The sequence below is a fragment of the Nesoenas mayeri genome (assembly GCF_963082525.1).
Source record: "Nesoenas mayeri genome assembly, chromosome: 1".
Classification (NCBI taxonomy): Eukaryota; Metazoa; Chordata; class Aves; order Columbiformes; family Columbidae; genus Nesoenas; species Nesoenas mayeri.
Genome location: NC_137541.1, coordinates 114,350,275 through 114,366,826, shown reverse-complemented (window position 1 = coordinate 114,366,826; position 16,552 = coordinate 114,350,275). Strand labels below are relative to the sequence as shown.

Below are 16,552 nucleotides of genomic sequence, written 5' to 3'. Positions count from 1 at the left end.
CCATGAACAAAGCTACTGTACAATCAGTGTTTACACTCTAAGTAATTGTGTCTACATGATTGATGCCATTTCCATGCTTCAATCCTAATAACTTAATAGTCTGTGCAAATCCAAATGGATCTCTCAGTCTCATAGTTCCTTCTGTGTCCTCATACTATGCCTCCAGATGTGTCAGACACACTATTTTAAACCTTCCTGGAACAAGCTTTACCTGGCAGGTGACCCTCTTAGTGCTCACTTTTCCCCTCTGGCAGTATCACAGGCACCCAAAGCAGTGTCATTCATACCAAAGAGGAGACCAACTCTTGAGTCATTATGGCATGGGCTCATCACACTGTGACTGGAAAGATATCCCAATCTGAAACTGGAGCCTAGACAAACTGTATCATTACTGGGACACAGTGCTGGCTAAGCTAAAAATATCTAACAGTGGTCCTCGTCCGCGGCAGGGTGTTATTCAGTGGTTGCAGGCAAGACCTCTTTGTCCACAGGGAACTGAATGATGGTTGGTGAGAAGGATAGTGTTCTTCCTTTCATCCAATTGGCATAGTTTTTCTTTCAAATACACTGTGATGCATGTGCCTTTATTTTTTCAAGTTATGAACTTCCTTATGCATTTCTAAGTCGTTGACGCTTCAGTTATAATTCTTGGCCTCCATCTGTGTGCCAGCATGGTCTACTCTCTGTAGGAGAAGGAGAACCAGGTGGAGACATGCACGTCACATGGCCTAGGTATTCTAATATAAAAACACCCATAAGTAGTTTTCAAGCATGATATTATTTTTGCATTGAGAAAAGCTCATTCTAAAGCAAAAAAGGAACCACTAATTAATGAATTTCAAGTCAAGCTTTGCAGAATATTGTATATAGCTTCTCAATGTTAACTTTTCTTTTCACCAGAGAAATGACAGGTTCCAAATATTTTTGATTTTCTGAATTTTGTTACACTTTTTGCTCTAAGCAGTTTAATGTGCCAAGGAGTTACATTAGAGTACGTGTATTTACTTAATGATAAGATAAATAAAAAAATGAAGATCTAAAAGCATCCTTTGTGTCTCTGTGTAATATATGTCATGAGATACAGCATTAATATCTGTTTCAGAAAATATTGTTTAAATACATACTATCAGGAGTCATCACAATATATATATATCAGAATATATCAGAAATCCATCTATATTTATGTAAGCCATACTACTCCTTTTGAGCAGCTCCTGTTTTACTTTCTATCCTAGCCTTTGTCCTGAGATCACAGACTACCCTATAGCATGCGGAAACCGGCAAATATCTTAGATGTGAGTTTTGTGTCCAAATATTTCAGTATTTTGATTGCATTAGTAAGCAGTTCCTTGTATCCTTTCTCTAATAAAATGTTTAGTTGCTTCTGTCTTCTGACATTCACTGATGAAGTCGCTGCTGTGTGGACTTAAGATTTCCCCATGGTGCCTGACACTTTTTATTTTTCTTTTTGCTTCAGTAACATGTACAATCTGGAATGGGAAAGAACTAAAAAGTTAATCTAGTAAGTTCTGCTCCAAATACAGAAAGTAAAGTAATTTTCCTTTTCTGAGAATTTGTTGGATGGAAAACAGAGTTATTGGCTTGTTTAGACTCTGGACTGAAGAGTAAAGGCACACCATTGCACATATATGACAACATGATGATGTATGCAGACTATGTTGACAGCACAAGTGATTTTTGCTTTCAATTTTGATTTTTGACATAGCTGATAGCATGGCAAAATCAGTCTCTCTGTGGTGCTATGTAAGAACAGGTAACTGGCAACTCAGAGGCGATAGCTACTAAGCTATTTATTACTTGTCCACAGGTATGTAAGTAATTTGTAGTACAAGTTCAAACCAGTTGGACTAAACCATGGCAAGAATGAATTGAAAGTATTCACACCTGCCATTTTGTCTGTCTCAAACAGGTCTTTATACCAAGCAATTGAGAAGTGCCCTCCTAAACCAGCCCTCACCTCTAAACTACTCTTGCAGAACTTTTTGTTGATTTGCTTTGGAAGGGACAACTTGTGTTTGCAAAAAAACCCAAAACAAATGAGAGGCAGTTTGTGAAGCTACGTGGTCAGCATTCCCCCATTAAACCAAAACACATCTAATACCTGAGTTATCAGACTTAAAGACCTGATCTACAGTGTGATATAATGTTCTTAGTCTCACAAGTAGATTGCTGATCCTTTGCCATTGTATCTACACAACACATGCATAAGCTTGATGGGGGAGCTCGTCTTGAGTCCTTCAGCAGTGATATTCTTCCTACAGTTAATATAGAGAAGAATGATTGGTGTGTAAGGTGTGATAGGACACTACTGTGAATTTAATACCGTAGAATCAAAGAAGTGTTTGAATTGGAAGAAACCTGTAAAGATCGTCTAGTTTCAACCCCTTTCGCTGTAGGCAGGAACATCTCCCACTGTATCAGGTTGCTCAAAGCCCTGTACAACCTGACCTTGAACACTTCAAATGACAGGACATCCACAGCTTCTCTATATAACATGTTGCGGTGTCTCACCACCCTCATAATAAAGAATTTATTCCTTGTATCTAATGTAAATCTCCCCTCTTTTAGTTTAAAACTGTAATACCATGTCCTGTCACTACATGCCTTGGTAGAAATTGTCTCTTCATCTTTCTTATAAATCATCTTTAAGAAGTGAAAGGCCACAATAAGGTCTTCCTGGACACTTGTCTTCTCCAGGCTGAACAACCAAATCTCTCAGCCTGTCCTCACAGCACAGCTGTTCCAGCCTCTGGTCACCTTGGTGGCCTCCTCTGGCCCCTCTCCAACAGGTCCATGTCTTTCTGCACTGAGGGCTCCAGAGCTGGATGCAGGACTCCAGACTCCAGGTGGGGTCTCACCAGAGCAGATCACAGGAGCAGGATCGCCACACTCCTTTCGATGCAACCCAAGATATGAATGGCATTCTTGGCTGGAAGTGCGCATTGCCAGCTGATGTCCAATCCTTTATCCACCAGTACCCCCAAGTCCTTCTCAGCAGGTCTGTTCTCAAGCCCTTCATCTCCCAGCCTGTACTGATACCGGGGGTTGCACCAACCCAGGAACAGCAAACTATCTGTGTAGACTTATTTTATGGCAGCTTTAAGCTATTCTGCTGAATCAATTTCCTTATTTCTCTGTGTATTGAAAGAGGATGGATTAAGCCAGACTGAAATTATAACGGTGCTTCTTATACCTTCCCGATCTTAACTATATTCCTTTTGTTTTTATTATATCATGAGATACTGTCTCTTTTTGTTATAGAAGAATGAAACACAAGGTACATGTCTTCCACAACACAGTTTTATTTCCCTTTCCCTTCACTTATATTCAAATGCTTTGTTCATTAGGGTGAGAGTAAATTTACAGAGAGAGACATTCAACACCATGTAAAATCAATGCAATGAGTTTCTCTGTCATTGAACTCTGAAAATAGGACTTATTCAATGCACAGTTCACCCCAGTGAAGAAATATGTTGTAATCTGTATCTTCTCAGTGTGTGATCTATGTTCACATAATATACTTTTTAAGTTATCCTTTTTTCATGCATCTTTTGAGCAATTTGTTATTTTTACAGTGTTTCTTCTGTTCTAGTCTCTGGTTTTGCAATCATTACTTGGTGTTCTAATTCAAAGATAAACCATTGAAAGAGATGACATTTCATATAAAATTTGTACTTTTGTATTTTTATGTGAGATCCTTTTTTGTAAGTACAGAATAAATAGTATGTTTTACTTGCATACCTCAGAGATCATTTTCCTTTCTGAAAAATGGCCTTTAAGTATAGGTATTAAAATGAATCTCCAAGGTAACATATTCTGAGAATTTTACAAGTCCATTTATTTAAGGTTGTGATTTTTTTTCTTAGGCCAGCAAGATTAATTATTTATTTTAAGAGACACCCAATAGCTATCAAATGCTGTATGCAATAATTGTTTGCTATGAGGAGGTTAATCAAATTTTACTACTAGAAGAGTATGACTTTTATGTGTGGATAATATTAAACCTGACTCTAGTGCTGAAACTCTGCTTACAGTATTTTTTTGACATACATTACAGTACAGTTTTCAGCATCTATGAGCTCTGTGCTTGCTGTAAATTAAACAAAATTCTCCTTCCATAAATGTAACTGCACAGTCTTAACTTGTGTCAACACTGATATGAATTTGTGAAGAAGGATGGAAAAATATAAAGTAATACCAAGGAAAGATGATGGTTAGAAGCACAATTTGCTTTTGAGAAAAAAGCAAAGATTTTGTTGTAAGTTGTTTTTGCAAGTATATCTGTTACTTTTGAATACACTTGCAAAGCAGTATTGTCATTAAGAGAATTAAGGTGTTTAGGTTAAAGTTCATGCCATTCACTCCTTTCTCAGACAAATCCTTGTTTATAGTATGTTCACTGTGAACGCTTGACTACACTGCTAGTGAATGTAGATCATTCCTGTAGCCTTGGTGTAAGACAGGTAGAGAGGGACAAGCCTTGCTGTTTCCAGACTTTCTCATCCCCTCTTTTCAGAGCTACAACCTTGTGGAAATGAACCTTGCATGTGAACTAAATTAACTGAAGCAAGGAGAGAATTATTTTTAGTAGAAATTGCTAGAAGAGCTTCACTTATGAGATTTGATGTTTTTTAGCAAGATCATGACCTACATACTAACACGGGTGTTTTACATACCTAATTCCTCATTGTGTGGTATAAATTCCCAATACGGACTCAAAGAGCCAAGGGTAAAATTAGCCTTTTTACAGAAAATCATGGAAAACTATGTCCCAGTTTATATTTATTCTGTGAGCAGAAACATTGTAAGCCGTGTGTACAAAAGTCAATTTCAAGTGTTTTAATTTTTTTTCTTGTACAATATATTTCTCATAAAAAGAAAAAAGAAAACAATCTAAGGAATATTTTGGAGAAAACCTACTTTAGGTAATTAATTTCTACTCCAAAATTAAAAAGACACAGATTTTGAGAATGGTAAATTTAAGATGCAAAATTTGGTCTGTTTGAAATCAGAACTGTAAGTAAGAGAAATGATTTATACCAGGTAGAGACAGTGACAACATCAGCCCCCTATTTTCAGTCATGAAATATGCAAAAGTTCCATTCTCTGTGCTGCACTTTTTCTTTAATAATTGTTCTCTGTTTCTTATAGGGAAAAATCATGGCACACAAATTTTAAATAATTTGTTTACTATTGATTTGTTGCAATTTTTGAATCTCTGCTATCCAAAATTGTGGGATTACAGTGGGATTTTTTTTTTTTCTGATGGCTTAAATCTGACTCTTACACTTACTGGATTGAATTTGAGTCACTCTTAACATTTATTAGGGTTAGCATAAAATCCATGTTTTACTTAGCTTTACTGATTTGGTTTAAAAAAATGGATATCTTCAATAACAAAAGAAGAAGAATTCCTACTGAATTTCTTAATTATATTGCTGTCCTAGGGTATGGTTGTCTGACTTGAAAAAATCTAAATAAATGAATGTGAACTTACATGTTGTTTTTAGGCTTGATTTTACAAAATTAAATTTTCATTTAAAAATCTATAGGGAAAACATTCTGAAGGCAGTATTTGATTTTGTTATATATTTATAGTAAATTATAGTTTAAAACTTGTATTTATCCCTTGTAAGTTATAGATACTCACGAACAGCAGGGACAAGGGATGCCAAATCAATCCACTGTATGGTCCAGTGATTATGTCATCATTTGAAATCTGGGTGCATAGTGAGGTTACTTAGGTACCTTAGAGACTTTACTAAAATTAAATTTGTAGTTAGTGATAAACTGTTCTAAATTATTTAGAGAAATTTTTACTGTTGAGCTGTAGTAGTACAAAACCCAAAACATTACTGTTCGACATTCTAAATAGAAAATATTTTTTAAAGCTAATGATAAGTCACACTACATACAAGTTATTCAAGTGATTGACTTGCAGATTATAAAATTTGGTCTTCATAATTGTTAATATTCTGCACAGCAACTGAAGTCTCTGCATTTAAGAATATATATCAATGAAATATAAAAAATAATGTAAAAAATATCGCATATTAAACTCTATTATCTTTAATGTCTAGAAACAGTCAAATACAGAACTTTATAAAGCAATGAGCCTCTCATTTCCTTTACTGTTGAAAAAACAAACTTCCAAGTGATGACCTTTTTGTGCATTTCTAGCCAAGATCTACAATTTATTTTTTTCTTTATTTGGAAAAATACAATTTATTAAGTGGACAGAGAGGGGAAAAGAGAAATAATTCATTACAATCACAAGATGTTACATTTAAAATAGTGTTACTCACAGGTAAAATTTTCAGATTTAGGTGGTGAAATACTAATGTCTCTGAGACCAGAAAACTGCACTGAAACTAAATAACAACAAGAGAAATAGAACTGGCAACATTTTAATTGGAAAAACTTAAATGACTTAATGTTTCAACAGTGTTTTATTTCAGGACATGAAAGCAATTAATGCCTGAACCTTCTTTAGGATATGGTAGTGTCGCCGCCACATAAATGCAGACTTCTCTTGAACTCAGTGGAGCTCTGCACAGGAGTTGGATTTCTTGTATTTCTCCAGGCCTAAGCAAGGAAACAACAAAAGGGATTTGTTAGCTTTATGTGATATTTGTTGAGCTGGTGTTGGGGAATTTTTGAGTCAGATTATAAACACATATTTGTGCTTAAAAATAAAGGCTTAATGAACAATTGTATTGGGCAGAGACCTACCACTGTAAGTGGTTCTACAAGGAGTCCTCAAAGATTCCTTGTAAATGCCCACATCAACACCAATCCTATGAGTGCCAGCATCAGGTACCTTGATTGGGTGTGTGGTTCGTTCTCGAGCAGCAAAAGTGGGTCCTGAGTGTTTTCATTCTACGTTCCATTGCTACAAGATGATGCTGCATCACTTCTTATCCCTTCCGCAAGTGAAACTTCACCACCTGGCAGGGAGCTGTTCTGTCGTTGGCATTCCTGCTTCCAGCCAGTTGCGCCTTCTTGCCTGCTGTGCTAGATTGTTCCTTGGTTCCTGAATTATCATTACTGAGCAGTTAAAATTTTAATTTCCCCTTCACTGGACAGAGTTCATTTCCAGATTGTCTTGGAAACAGAACTTACATTTAGAATAGAGTTTAAACCATGATTTCTGATTCTAGAATAATGACTAATAGTATACCCACGATTTCCAGTAAGCCAAAGCCATAGACTAGAATCTTCATTTACTATATAGTTCTCATTTTTTCATATATGACCTGCTGGTATGTTTTCTAGTTAAGCTAATAAATGTAAAATTATTGCCTAAAACTGTACATGACACATGTGCAAAAATCTATTGTTTATTAATGTACAAGTATATAGCCTAGTATTACACTATTTTTTAGTATAACTTTAAATGTCTTATTTTTTATTTTTTCTAAATGTTAATGTTGTCTTAAGGTGATTTAGGTAGGCAAATAAAGATGAATAGATTCAGTTATCTCTCAGGACAGTTACTGGATAAGATGATTGGGTTAACATGAATAAAGCCAAATGATCATCTTGTCTTCAAAAAGTGGAAACTGTTGAGCTAGAAAGAAGGTAGAGAGAGCTAGAGAAAAAATTTGGGGCTTAAAAAAACAGTTCAGGTAAAAGAAGATCTAGTCTTTGAAGAGCATTCTGATAAGGGAGAAAGGAAGACTGTTACTTTTGCAAATCAGTTTCTGTAAGAAGCAGCACTCTGAAGTCATGTCCACAAGGTCTGTGAATATAAGCCCTAGAGTGAGCTCTGAACTGGATTTGCTTTGCAGATATTTAGGTGTATTTCTATAAAGTAGTTTTTTGGGGGAAAATGAGAAAGACTTGATGAAAGACAACTGAGAGCATCAGAGGAACTCAGACCTTGATACTTCATGAAGTATCAGGGAACAATTCTTTGCCTATCACCATAGGATATTGAAATGATAGAGAGAAGAATTTGGACTGAAGTCCCCCAAAGGTGTTATAGGGCAGGAGTGCTTTTGACTGGTAAAATATAACTGTTTTTTTAACATGGCATTTTGCTTATATGAGAATTGCAGAGATATTATACTGGTTAATTGAAGGAAGCATGTTCTGTCTCTGCTGTAAATATGGCTACTAACTTCAGTGGAAAAGGTGGTATTTAACATTATTGCTAGGTAGGTGGTTCCAAAATATAGAATTTTGTTTTTTTTCTTTCATGAAAACATTTGCTCTTCCAGTATTTATTCATAAAAAGCGGAATGAAGCTATCTATTAGTAATAGAAATGCCCAGCTTCAGAGTATTGCCTTCATTTTTATTGTTTTTCCTTTTAGTTCTGAAAAGGATATATTAAACTTTAAAAATGATGCACTGCCTGAAGATTCAAATGAAGAGAACAACTTAAATTCCTGTAAGTACTTCTATACAATGCCTTTTGTATCACTACAATAGACATTAGACTACCTACATAACCAAGATTTTGACATCTGAAGTATGTGCAGTAATTATTATTTATAGGTATGCTCGGTAACACATTTATAGGAGAGTTTATCTTCTGATATGCTTCATTTAGTGAAATTATTTCTAAGGTTGCACTGTAATGGTAATGATTTTTCCATTTAAAAATAAAGAAATTTTCTTTTAAGGGCCCATGGGTTGGCTTCATGGCAGTCTAATGTGGAGCATTTGCATCTTACCTAGTTTGTTTTTGAAAATACTCATCAGCAGGGATTGTTTTATTTCTTGCCCTTATTTTCTATGAAATGTCAGTCAACAGTTCTGTTAAAACTAGAGCTATAACCTTTACTGAAACTGTCGAAATTCCACTTGAGCAAAATTTGGAGAATGGCCTTATGAAATGAATTTTGTCATTTGAAAAATATTGTTGTGTTTCTGAGGTCACATGGAAAGCCCTTCTTGATATATTGATTATCTCATTTTATATTCTGAGAAGGGATTAACAACCAACTACTAAACAGTTCATAAAAATAAAAAGAATATGTACTTTAAGTTGTACCTGAAGTGAGGTACCACAATTGTACCAATTTGTGAATAGCATACAAAGGTTTTTATGGCTTCAGGCAGACTGGAGCTACAGGGACATTTTTGAATGGAATTTCAGATTTTGGGAAACAAAATTGTGTTTTCAATTTCTTAGAGAAATGCCCTTCTGCTTTGAAAATAATTCCCCTTCATTCTCTCAATAACATGGCAAACAAAACCTAAACTGTTAAGGGTAAAGTCTTAAGTGGAGAGCAATAGGAATTTTATTTTATTTTATTTTATTTTATTTTATTTTATTTTATTTTATTTTATTCTTTTTTTTTTAAATTTTTTTTTTTGAGCAGCTATAATAAAAATGATGAAAACTGTGAAAAAAATTTCAAAATTATTTATTAGATGTTACTTCTTTGGTGATGTAATTTCACAGAATCCAGAAAGAGAAATAAGAGGGCTCTTACAAGACTAATTCAGTCTGCTGCACAGTTTGAGACACTTTGAATAAGGAACATTTGAACAGGAGACAGGTTTGGCAGTTAGTGCCTTTAGTTAAAATTAGTTGCTGTTATTACCACTTTACCATGTTTGATGGAAGGGTAAAAATGAAACTTCAGGTTTATTGGTTTGTTTATTTATTTTTGTCATTGTTTATGTAGGTTTTAGAACCACTAAATTCATATCAAAGCATGAACATTGGAAAATTTGTATTCTTATTGTTTGGAAAAGAATTTGGACTATGGAGAGAAAACGTTGCTGGTGGCTATGCCTTTCTTCAGTTTGGTTCTCAGTGATTTTGAGGGGTGAACCAGTTCTATTTAATTGGCCAAAGTTTGCCATAGGTTTCTTACATGATCTTCCCTTGTTTCTGTTGCCTTCACTTTCCCTTTTATTCTTAAGTCTGCTTTACTTCCTAGGAAGCTAGTCAGCCAAACCTGAATAAAAGTCTCATTCTAAAGTAATCTCCATTATCAAAATGTGCTTAGCAGATGAAAAACACGTAGTATCAAAGTAGCCAGTTTCTGACATATTCAGCCCTAAGATTCTTAGTGTCTTGTGAAGAAAGCTCTTTGTCAGGATAATGCTTTTGCAAAAGCAGCACAAAAAAACCAAGATTGCCAGTATTTAGGTTTTGTCCATTCCGGAGGACTGGAGACTATAACATAAGTTACTGCCACCGAGGGCAAGATTGTTTAAATAGTAGTAAACTGTAGTCTTCTTTCTGGCAGGAGTAGTCATTTGCTTATAAGCTGCACATCCTTAAAGAGTTCTTTGTGGTGAGAACTGTCTGTTTACCCTAGTTTTGTCTAAGTGCACAGAATAAAAACATAAGTGCGTAGCAAAATGTATTTAAATAATACAGCAATCATAACTATAAATACCGATAACTGATTACAAGGGCGACTTAAATACTGATTACTACAGGAGGCTATATACAGTATCCTTATATGTAAACTCTGCTACACTATTTTACAACTTGTGCTGTTGTATCTAAACAACCACTTAAATTTATTTTAACAGCTGATCAATCCAGCCTCCTGCCTGAATTCTTCAGTCCAATGGAAAACCTATTCTTGGAAGGAAGAAGTTCTGCAAGCTTAGATATTCACTTCCTTCCCTTCAATTTGGAAATACGTTACTGCACTGTCATTCTGGTTAATGAACAGGTAAGAATAGAAAGTATGATCTGTGAATGGTTTTCCTGTCATACCCTAGTCAGTTAAGAATCAGCATATTTTTTGTAAAGCTTTCAATTGTGTTTGCCAATTACATCCAAAACTAAATGACTTAATCTTTTTCTCCTGCATGTTCTCAGCTTCCATATTTTTCGTTAATATAGAACAAGAGACTCCTGCTACTGTTTAGTGGTTCTGTATTTGGTGTTTGTTTTTATTTTTAACCAGGACTTTGGCTATGCCACCTGTCCAACTTATTTTTGTCTTTGCCTTTAAAGGAAAATCAGACTAATGCAGTGACGCCTAAGCCTATCTGATCCCATTCAATATTTGAAACCGCTGGCCTTTTTAAAGAAAGCAAGCTATATGACTGGAATATATTAGGAATAGCGGGGGAAAAAGAAAGAAACAAGGATGATCAGAATGATGTAACTGTTCCTTTACAGACATTGATTCTTAAAATAAATTCCTGTAATTAAAGGAAGAGATTCTTAAGGGACATAACAGGTACATGAGATTATGAATAGTGTGCAGAAAGTTAACAAAGCACCTTTGATGTGATATACAAACTGAACCAAAGGAAGTACTTTTTAATACCCAATGTTTAACTTACAAAACTCAACTGTCATAGGACACTTTGGATGCTAAAACTGATAACTCATTCAAAAGCAGTTAGGCAAACTCATAAAGGTTGGATCCATCAGTTTTTATTCAATGTAATGACTGGATTCAGTCTCCACACAAAGAAGACCCTAACCTACTGGATTCTGGCAGCAGATCTGAGAAGTTTCTTGTTTTACTTGTTATGATTTTATACTCTATTTAAATCTCTACAATTGGCATTTTCCCTCTTTGTTTCTTCATTAGAAGCAGCAGTATATACCCTGGCTGAGAAGAAGGCTCATGATACATTAGGTATATAGCCTTAAAACTTAATGATTTAATGAAGAGAAGGGAAATCTAGACATTTTAATAGGAGGAAAGCAGATTGAAGAGATTTGATCAGAATTATGGGACAGTTAGACTGCAGGTGGAAAGAGAAAAGAACATTTCTGACAGCCTCAGTGATACCTCCAGTGCTGATGTAGAAACACCTAATTTAAACACCTAGTTACTAGTCACTGTTCTTTACAAAGAACTTGTTGACTAGGAAACATTAAAGCCTCAGAGAAGTCACTGTCACATCCTGTGTGGTAACTATTTCTGGAACACCTGGTGCTTTCAGCTTAGCTGAGTAGGTGGGATTTATTTAAAGGCTGCTGAAAGTGCAAAATTTTTGATATGTAGCTCTTCAGGTTAGTTAAGTCAAGCCCCATCCACATAATTGTATAATTTTTAAGATAATGTGGTAAATCTCCTAGGGAAAGATGAAACTGCAACATAGCTAACATGATTTTAGAGCTGTACAGCAATGGCACAGGAAGAAATTGCCTTGCTTAAATATTGTGTACATGGCTGCAATATTTCAATCATAGCATTTTCTAATTGACAAACCATCGTAGCTAACGTGCTGTATGATGAACAAATGGCTTCATAAAATGGTGAGGCTTGTATCATTCAAATATAGACCTGTGCTGTATATAATGTAATAAACAATTTAATTTAGCATTTCTGTAATTTCTTCCTACCTACCTTCCCTACTCTTTTTGACAAATGGACCAAAATAGTAATCAGAGTAAGACTGCTTCTTCATTACAACCAATGATGAAGGTATTGAGATTCAAATCACTAGTTAGACTTGAATCTAACTGTGAATCCTGTCATTACATTAACAATATATCCATAATAAAAGCAAGAAGATACACTGATTAAAGTTTGTTGGTCTGCTCAAGTATGTTGCTTTGATTGTTTTGGAATAACCTGGTTGTTAACTTCTCTAAGGTTTGAAATGACAGCACAAGTTGTTTATAACATTTCTCAAGGATTTTTTCAGTATTTCTTTGGTTTTCAAGAAAAACTGAAACTGTCATTCTTCAATTTTTTTGCATAGATCTTTTCAGAGAAGAAACTTTATATTGGTTAACATAACTGGGTTGCATTTTCTCTATATCTTTTTGGTAATTTAAGTGTGAACAACCCATATTAAGTCATAGTTTAAGAGTGTCAGTCCAGACTTTCACAACTAAATATCTAATATAAAATTAAATAGTTTATTAAGAGAATGCTTTGCTACCTGTTGTTCTTAATTACTGATTTGCATAGAGAACTGAAAATTCATAGGAGCTTTAACTTTTTTAAAATATCAGTTAGCAATTAGATTGCTATGATTAGATAAATAACTAATGGTAGTTCAACAGCTATTTTATTAACTGTTTTAGTTAACAGTGAACTCTACAAAGTGCTGATGCTGTCCTATTTGCAGCTGATGGAAAATGGACATATAAAACGTTAAAACCATGGGAATAGTAGCTAAACTCTCAAAATACAGTAGAGTAGCCACTCTGTTCCAAAGCATCAGAAAAAATCTTAGCAGAAAGAAAACTGGATTTTCATTCTGTGGAGATCAAAAAGCAAGAATTCTTCAAAGCAAAGAGGGAAACGGGGAAGTTTGTTCCTACCTATAAGCATATTGATGTCAGCAATGACAAGAAAAGTAATTGATAGTAGAATGGCATCCTAGCAACCAGTACCTTTAGGAAATTAGTTGTATATGCTGTGAGCTTGTTAATAGTCCTTATGGGGCCAACACACTGTGTCAAACAGGAATAATTCCTGCTTAAATTGGTTCCCAGGAGTGGCTATTAGTTTGTGAGTGGGAAACCAATTCTGATATAGATTTCTTTAATCCTTCTCAAGGAAGATTTGTCTGAACTCTTGAACCAAGGAAGGGGAGAAAATGCCATCAAAGGCAAATAGCTTTCCTTCTTCTGGGTCAGAAACAGAATTGCAATGTTTACAGCTTTAACACAAATAAAACTATGAATAAGGTAAAATAAAAAGGAGACATGTCTTATGTTATTGACTAATATTAAAGGGAAAACATTGCACTGGTTGGCAGTTAGACTAGATGATAAAAATAAATTATTTCCTTCATATCTGGAATGAAGAATAAAAGAGAAAATATGCATTTTTAGGGCAGAGTTTTACACAATGTGGCTTGTGGAAATAAAGAGATGACCTTTTTGCAAATTATACCAGTTGTTGCAGCAGCATTTGATCCTTTGCCTTGCAATCAGTAGAAGCTAAAGTTGTCCAAAAAGTTTGTGGTAAACTAAAGAGAGGTTATTGAAGCAACCATAATATATCTATTGAATCTCCTGCCTAGTTCAGATAGATATATAGCTACCTAATTTAGAAATTTGTAAGTTTTGGGATGTTCTGATTGTGACCTTTATAATTTTGAGTACTTTACTGATTTTTCTTTTTTGAAAAATACTTTTCTGTCTTTTACTTGCAACTTTTAAAAAATTTCACGTATAATTCAAAGTTTTATTTCTCTGCTAATTTATTTATCCTTTCCTCTATGAAAATTTATTATCTTCCTTTGACCTAGGTCATGTTTATGTTTACTTTAAGACTTCTGTATCTTTTCCATTATTTTTAATGGAATCATTAAGATTTGTTAATGCTATTTCTTCTTAATGGAGGATTTGTACATGACGCTAACCTGCCTTGACTTCTGCTCTCTTTTGCTTTCTAGGGAAATGTTACTGACTCAAAATTACTGTAAATATTTTTTTTTAAAAAGTTCTTAACAGTGAAGGGCAGTGAAGTAAGCTCCTTTATATGTTTAAATTATATAGGGCTGTAGCACACAATTAGAATTCACTTTATTGCTGTGTGTACGTGTCAGGGAATCCTCATTTGGTAAAATGATATAAGAAGTTGGAAAGGATTCAACTCATGGAAATTTCTTGACTTTTTAGATTTAATATTCTCAGTTAAGGGTATTTTATTATCATAGCAGGGTTTGAAATTATAATTTTCTTTTATTTAAACATAATTTTAAGATAATGGATCTCCTGAATATATACATTATTTTACAAGTCAGATCTCAAGTGTTACTAGGATGTCTTTGGTTTTAGTTTTTGTATTTTGCTTTCTGTTCTGCATGAGTTGCTTTCTGAATTGTATGGATGTGTATGTTCTTGTGTTTCAGATTGGAGAATTCTTATACCTGATAGAAGGAACAGGTGATATACCCTTGCCTTCAGGATTGCTTCCAATGGATAGTCCAAATGTTTTGCATGTTAGCAGTACATTAGAAGGTAAAGTCAATAGAAGGGAGGAAAGTAGAACAAATCATTCTCTTTTTCAAATATTCTTTAGTTCCCATTCATTTTTCTTGAAATCAATTAAATAAAACTGGTAAAAGCGGTTGTTCATAGTTAAGTATAAGAAAGGTGTTATAGTGTAGCTATCAGATATTGCTTTTAATGCTGTCCAGTCTGTTCTCTTCAGAGCAGCATCTGTTGTTAGCTATCTTCAACTTTCTTGTATTGTTTTCAAGGTGGTCTACATAAGCATTTTTCTTACTTTGTCTTCTTTTCTGCTTTGGAATACAGGTTGTAGCCAGATGAATCAGGCCAAGTTGTCTTTACTTAGGACTTTTCTAGTTTTAGAACCCGTGAGTTCTGTATGCAATGTTGTGATTTGACAGGTGATCCAGTACCTTTGTCTTCAAACATCCAGTGATAAACTGCTGTCAGTCCTATTTCAGAAACAGTGTACCTATTATTTGAAATAATTGCTGGTGATTCTTTTATAGGGGATGCAACATCTTGTACAGGGATAAAAGAATGGCTGTATTGTGCAGGTAGCAGAAAGCCTTATTTAAACTTCCATTACCACCATAGTAGTAGTAACACTGAAGTCTGAGAATTTTATTAGCTATCAAAAGTAACTTTTGGTTAGAATTTCAGTCTGTGTTAATTTTTATTTCTCCATTAAGACTAAAGATTAAAACATAATACTGGAGTAAATAGAATGTACTAGAGTAGTAGTATGTGACTAAACATCACAGGAATTTTGTATTCTGGCTTTTCTTTGAGGGTTAGGGATATTAAATAATAATCCTTTATGTGGTTATACTAGCAGCTAAATTTTTTTTTTTTTTTAAACAGGTCCAAGTGCAGTAGATCCAGTTTTATATTTGAAATGTATTCCTGCTCAAATTCTTGAAGAAAATCTGAGGATTCCATTGATCAATGAGTCAAAAGAGAGGGCTCTGGCTATTGCTGCACAACAGCAGATGTCAACAACTGAATACAAAAGAAGAAAGCTCACAGGGACTCTGCAAAGCAGTAGTGTTCGAGTTGCAACTGTATTATTAGGGCTGTCCAGAGTAGAGGTGGGAAACACAGTAATCTGTTACTGCTGTTAGTTGTTCTTCATGTGTAGGACTGGATTTTTTAAGTTTCAGGAAATAGTGTGAATATTTTTCACACATTCTGTAATCTGACAGTTACTTATCCCAATTCCTCTCATACATTGAAATATTTTATGTGTTCATTCTGAAGCTGCTTCTCAGTGTTATTAAGAAGTGCTTCCTTATAAGAAATATTTGCTACAGCTAAAACGAGCGTAACATTTTAGTTTAGTTAGCTTCTGAAAAATACTCATTAATTAAAAAAAGCATTCATGCTTTATGTAACAGATATCTATATTAGTATCCTTCCTTATGCATATTGTTGTAAGAAATGAAAATTCTCAAACAGGAGATATATATATATATATATATAAAATAATACACTTCGGGAATAAACCAAGGAGCAGGAAAGAACTGGAATCACAGAATCATAGAATAGTTTGTGTTGGAAGGGTCCTTCAAAGCCCATCTAGTCCAACATCCCTGCAATAAGCAGGGACATCTTCAACTAGATCAGATTGCTCAGAGCCCCGTCCAGCTTGGCCTGGAGTATCTCCAGGGATGGG

The 16,552-nt window shown here is 34.5% G+C and overlaps 1 protein-coding gene across 1 annotated transcript in view; it reads left to right on the top strand.

Annotated features, from left to right (window-relative positions):
• CFAP47 (cilia and flagella associated protein 47) overlaps positions 1-16,552 on the top strand; it is a gene marked incomplete at both ends in the record, with an annotated part of 301,064 nt that overhangs the window by 114,118 nt on the left and 170,394 nt on the right. The window contains 4 exons of the mRNA XM_080353150.1: positions 8,339-8,415; positions 10,524-10,669; positions 14,778-14,886; positions 15,742-15,968. Coding sequence (XP_080209276.1) covers positions 8,339-8,415; positions 10,524-10,669; positions 14,778-14,886; positions 15,742-15,968 — 559 coding nt within the window. The remainder of the gene's footprint in view (positions 1-8,338; positions 8,416-10,523; positions 10,670-14,777; positions 14,887-15,741; positions 15,969-16,552) is intronic.